The sequence below is a fragment of the Elephas maximus genome, chromosome 5, assembly GCF_024166365.1.
Source record: "Elephas maximus indicus isolate mEleMax1 chromosome 5, mEleMax1 primary haplotype, whole genome shotgun sequence".
Lineage (NCBI taxonomy): Eukaryota > Metazoa > Chordata > Mammalia > Proboscidea > Elephantidae > Elephas > Elephas maximus.
In genome coordinates this window covers 37329924-37335923 of record NC_064823.1, presented here as the reverse complement: position 1 = coordinate 37335923, position 6000 = coordinate 37329924, and the positions used below count along the sequence as shown (strand labels likewise).

Here is a 6000-nt window from a genome sequence, read left to right as displayed (position 1 = left end):
AGTGAATTTTAAAGCCAAGTGAATGCCACTTGGTTCAAGCAATTAGAAAAATCATTTTAATCTGTTATGCTGGTGTAAATATTCCTTAACAAATTTAGTGTTTTGTGTAAGTAGAGAGACAGAGGAAATCAAAGCACTCAAAGGCATTCATCGAGTAATTTACAAATTCTCATGTAGAGGCACTGAGGCACTTCACACAGCAGGATTTAAGTCTATGTGTGAGGCAGGCTGCTCTCATGGTGAAAAACAAAACACCACCACCCTCTGTCCTGCCCTCCCTCCTCCTCACCCCCCCTCACTCCATTGACATGCATAGCTGGCCTGGTAGGTGTAAAAATAAACTGGCAGCGCCTGAATTGGAAATGGTCACTGATGTAGCCTGCAGTTGCTGGGGTTTTGAGTTCCTTCTGACACCAGCAAGCCAGCCAGCAGATGGGGAGAACTGGTGAGGGGCATGTAGGGGAACCGAGCCGAGGAGCCAAGGATTGTCTTGATGAATTGTCCATGTTAGTGCACCTCTGGGAGCCCTGAACTGAGTGCAAAGGGCAAGGACAGACCCAGTGACAGCAGGAACTGGAGAGCTGAGATGGGCAATGCAGCCCTCTGCCCGTCTTGCCACGCGGATAAAAGCATACGAGCACAAGGAAATATACAGGAATTGGATAAAACCCCGGACTACTACGGCTGTAATAGTGAGGATGTCACAGAACCTGGGGTGCAGGTAAGTTTTAAGGCACAAACAAGGAGGAAGGGAGGATAATGACATAAGAATCAACAATGGACCTCATTGGTCAGACCTCTGAACTTCGTGGAAGGAAGTTGACAGGATAAAATCAGTGTGAGCGAACCACCTGACTGCCTCTGATTCATGGCAGGCTGTTGTTGCCCTTTAATGCAGCAGAATGCCACATGCTTGTTTCTTCTGAATTGTCTTTAACTATTTTTTTTTTTTTATGAGCTGTAATTTGGAAATGAGAGATGGCACCATCTCTTTCATTTGAAAATTTGTCCAAGGCTCAACATTTATTGTATGATTATATTATTATGGAGTGACTTCCAGTGATAGTACAAAGATTTCACTTACACTCAGGCTGTCAAATTATTTGCTTATTTATGTATTTATGTATAATTTATTTTCACCAGGTCATGGAGCATTTTTTAGCATGTGCTAACTCAGAATCCAGCTTCAGTTTACGAAGGCATTTTATTTCTAATATTTGACCAACTTCAGTGAAAAGGGCTTTGGATTCTGCTGTTTTACAAAAAAAAAAAAGGCTTAAAAGTTGAGCTATCAAATATTTAAGTTGACTTTCAAATGTTAATAATTCATAGGCATGATGCATTCCTTTAAAATGGGTACAAAGACTTATTGTGTTGTTCCTCCCCCCCCCCCCCCACTTTCTTTTTTTGGCCAAGAATCTCTTTCTAGAATAGTTTGATTTTTATATTTGCTGGAGAATAAAGTTTATCTTTGATCTGGCAGATCCAGGAATTTGACCTTATTGAAAGTTATTTATTTCAGAGTGAACCCATAAAACTAAGATATGTAGGATTGCCGAAAAAGAGAAACAGAGATTTACAGTACAGTTCTGGCCCGGTATTTCCAGGAGTGAGAATGGAAAGTATGTAAGGAGTCTGTAGCGTCTCTGCTCCTGTTGGCTTTTACTCTGACCTGGATGAATTTAATAATTTCTTAGCACTGAAATTCTGCCAGGCCAGAGTGAAACTGAAAATGAAACTAAGAATTGTTTTCAATAAAAATAATATGCAGAGCAAATTTTTGCAGTTAGTAGAAGTGAAGAGAAAGCCTGTCAGCACTGTAGTGAAAAAGAGGACCCATGCTTCCAGAATGGAAGTCCCCACAGGCAAGAGAATAAACACCAAGGTGGGGAGGGAGACAGTTCCAAGCAGAAGGACATCACCTGCCTTAACAACCACAAAGCTGAGGTTGTAACCTTGTGCCTTATGATTTAAATTACCCACATCCACCAGAAGAATCACTCAGATTTCTCAGTCATTTCTGGTGCAGTTTTCTGAAATCAGTTGGCAGTAACAGTTAACTAGTAGCAACTCTACATGCTTGCTTCATGCAGTATATAAATGTATTCTCCCAAGAAATCACTACCTCACTTAACGGTTTCCATTTTAATGAATATTTTTTGTTAATTAGAATTTAAAGTATTCTTTAAAATGTTAGTTAAGAACTTCAGTATTTTAAGTTACAAGCCTATTCCATTTTCTCAACTTAAAAAAAAATTAAGAAAGATAGAATACATGAAAATAAACTGCAAGTGTTTTAAGAGTTAAATATAAAACCATATTTTTAAAATGTAGAAAAAAGTGGTGGTCTCTTGATGAGTTGATTGGTTCTTTTTGGTAAACCAGAGCAACATGATTTTGTGGTCTATGGGCTAGAATAAGTAATTTCTTCAAAGCTACAGAGTTCATAAAACTATTTAAAAACTTTTAAAAAGAAGTATTCAACTGTGACATCATTTCCTTGTTAAAATTCCTCTATCCCTATTAAGATAGATATTGACCCTGAAAAAAAGTTTATTTTTTTATTTTACGATCTGATTTTTTCTGAATTATTTGAAGTATATATAACATGTTGGTCATTTAGTAAACACTTATGCTAAAGATTTTATAGACGGGAGCATCTAATGATTAGCATGACAGAAAATGTTTGGTGGAGGTAGAAAGGCACCTTGTCACATGATATCCTGCCCAGAATTCCTCTGCTTTTGGCCATGGGTCATGGGAAGCTGTGACTTGCCAAATGCTTAGCTTAATGCCAAGGATGACTTAAAAAAAGTGGTTCTATCTAGATTGTTTCCCAAACTTAAGAAACCCATCATCTTCTTTATTTTTAAATGGGGTGATAAAAGACTGAAGTTACTCCTTAAATCGTTTAGATAAATACATTTCTTAGTCACTTTGCAGCTTTCATGCTAGTCACAATTGATGATAAGTAATAATTAAGAGCATCAGAACTTTTAGTTATAATACTCTTTTTTTGAGGGGAAAATCAGAAACAGAGATTTTTGACACTTTTTTCTTCTGGATATAACCTTAGATATGTTTTATAGAGTTTGTTGTACTGTTGGGTCAAAAGTTGTGGAGAAATAAATTTTCTGGTTTTATTCATAAGCAAAGGTAAATTCATGAAAAACATATACTTTTAAGACGCTAAAAATGCTAAACTTTCTATATGCTAATACTTCATCCTTTTCCATGTTTTATTTAAACTTTTGGATATCCTGACATTTGTTTAAATACATAAGCATAGCATGAAGAAGAAGCCAGTTATCAGAAATTGTGTTGGAAATAAGCAAACAAAAATAATTTCTTGAACAATTATACAATATAGTTGAACAACATAGTTGTTTATTGAACAATATAGTTGCACGTTCATTTGAAACTCTGCATACAGGCTTTAAGAAAGATAAAACAGATCAAAATATTTTCCAGAAATATTAAATAGCTCAACAGAAATTATGCAAAAACTAATAGAAAATGAAACTGAATGTTATTTTGGCAGCATGATAATTTTCTAAGTTTTTGAGCAAAACTAAAAAATTTTCAAAGAAAAGGATAAATAGCTAATACCTCATAAATACTGTAAAGTTCTCTACATTATTTTTATAATGTTTATACAAATAGGGACACCCTGGCGGTGTAGTGGTTAAGTGCTATGGCTGCTAAACAAAAGGTCGGCAGTTCAAATCCAGCAGGCGCTCCTTGGAAATTCTATGGGACAGTTCTACTCTGTCCTGTAGGGTCCCTATGAGTCAGAATTGACTCGATGGGAATGGGTTTGGCTTTTTTTGGATATACAAATACATATTTAAATTTCAGGGGAGGGGTAAGCAAACTATTTTTGCAAAGGGCCAAAGAGGAAATATTACAGACTTTGGGGGCCACGTGGTCTCCATTACAACTACCCAACTCTGCTGTTGTGCTAAAGCAGCCATAAACACTATGTAAACAAATGGGCCTGACTGGGCTTCAATACTTACTAAATTCTTCCGTTAGTAAATTTTCAATTGTGAAATTTTTCAGTTACCAAGTTTTTGATGACTATTTTTTGTATTTCTTATAGAGATGTAAATTAAAATGACAATAAACCCAAAACAAACCCATTGCTGTCAAGTCGATTCCGACTCATATCGGCTCCACAGGCCAAAACAGAACTGCCCCATAAGGTTTCCAAGGCTGTAAATCTTTAGGGAAGCAGAGTGCCACATCTGCAGTTTTAAGTTACCGTTTTATCTGTTAAATTAGTAAATACATAAAATAAAGATCTTAGAAGATTGCCTTGAGACTGATAGACATTCCTGGGTATGCGTAAATTGTGCTAATTATTTAGACAGCAATTTGGAAATACATTTCAAAATCTGGTTACAATTTCTTTTTTCACTTTGCCCTCAAAGTAAGGACTGTACTAACAAGGAGGTATTTGCGTGGAGAAAGGGAGTAGGCAAACTTCCTGGGCAAATTCACCCGACCCCAATGGGGTGGCTTCCCTAGGGGAATGAGGGAGCGGGTGGTTTGGACCGGACCAGGTGACATGTCAGAGGGGGTGACACCAAAATTATTGTCTATAAAATTTTTGTGCAGTATTTCAGCAGATAATTATTATGATTTAATAAAAATATCCCTGTAGTAAGTTATAACAGCGAAATAACATTTCATAAGCCCAGTTTACATGTATCACTATATCTACAACGCTAAAATTCTATGCCAATTTACTTTTTGAACCTTCTGATGCGCTCTAGTCAGAGATGTCAGTATTATCCAGTTACAATGCTGCTTCAAATCACGTGGTTTTGTCTGCCCTGGCTACGAGCACCTGCTGTTGTAGTGCTTCCAGTGTTTTTATAGTCGCTGATTTAGTCAAATTTTCTGTTGTTTTAGCTACAGTACTGTGGTAATTAGTATTTGTGAACCTATATAAATAGCTTTTTTTTGAGAATGAAGTGGTAATTAACGGAAAAGAAAGAGGAAAATAAAAAAGGCTTCTGCTCAGTTACTAATAATGTAATTCAATACAGAAAGATTTTAGAAAACAGTTTTGTTGTTAGTACTTATGTAATCTAAGAAATATTACATGTAAGCAATTTATAAGTATTACAGTTAAGCAGTATTATCCTATGATTAAAATTGATAATAAACTTCCATGTATAACAATTATTGATTATACAACTTTTTGGTAACTAGAGAAATTGACAGTTTAAAACATGAAGTGGGGGAAATCCTGTTTCTTGATACATGTTTAGAAATGTAACTCAAATCTTAAATTCAGTTTTTTTTTTTAATTTTAGTCGTTTTAAAATATTGTTTTTTTTAAATTTTAGTCGTTTTAAAGTATTCTGTAAAAGCATCATTGTCTTGCAAATGTATATTTAATGAAATCTGTAGGGTTTTTTTTTTTTTTTTGGTTTAAGTTTGATTTGTGGTTTTGAAAAATAGGCACACATTAAAAAGTTAGTTGGCAAAAAACATTGATTTCGATGAAGTCATTCACAAGTTCGAAGCTTTGAAGGCCAGGAAAAGAAAGTTCTGGTTTAGTTAGATGTTCACTAAGTGCTGAAATGCTTGTGTATTTGTGCCTGTTTACTTTTATGGTATTATTTAACTTATGAATGTATTCCTGTATACATTTGTCTACAACTTCTACGTTATTTGGGCCATTATTGATTATACAAACCTAATCCATTACTGTCTCTCCTGTAATGGTAAAGTTTAATGTTAAAATGAATATAATTCTGATGTAATTTTTAAACGTTTTTACTTAGAATTCTGTAGCTTTCTGACCGAATTTTCACTTTAACCATGTGAAACTATGTAAATGTAAATACGTTTCGGCTGCGTGTATGATACTGTAATTTAAGGTTTAATTTTAATTTTGCTAGTTGTTTATGTCACTACTATTGCCATTACTAGTACTATTGCCATTACGAGTGACATAAACAACTAGCAAAATTAAAATTACACCTT

At 35.0% G+C, this 6000-nt stretch overlaps 1 protein-coding gene across 14 annotated transcripts in view; it reads left to right on the top strand.

Moving 5' to 3' along the window:
• ANK2 (ankyrin 2) overlaps positions 1–6000 on the top strand; it is a 765621-nt gene that overhangs the window by 480445 nt on the left and 279176 nt on the right. For 2 of the 14 annotated variants that reach the window (XM_049885476.1, XM_049885474.1), the window contains exon 1: positions 289–721. The exons of 7 other annotated variants lie outside the window; for them this stretch is intronic. In XM_049885476.1, the coding sequence (XP_049741433.1) occupies positions 587–721 (135 nt within the window). In that variant the 5' untranslated portion in view covers positions 289–586. Of the gene's footprint in view, positions 1–280; positions 722–6000 lie in introns of those variants that run through there. 5 more of the 14 variants (XM_049885486.1, XM_049885483.1, XM_049885487.1 and 2 more) reach the window with 4 other exon arrangements.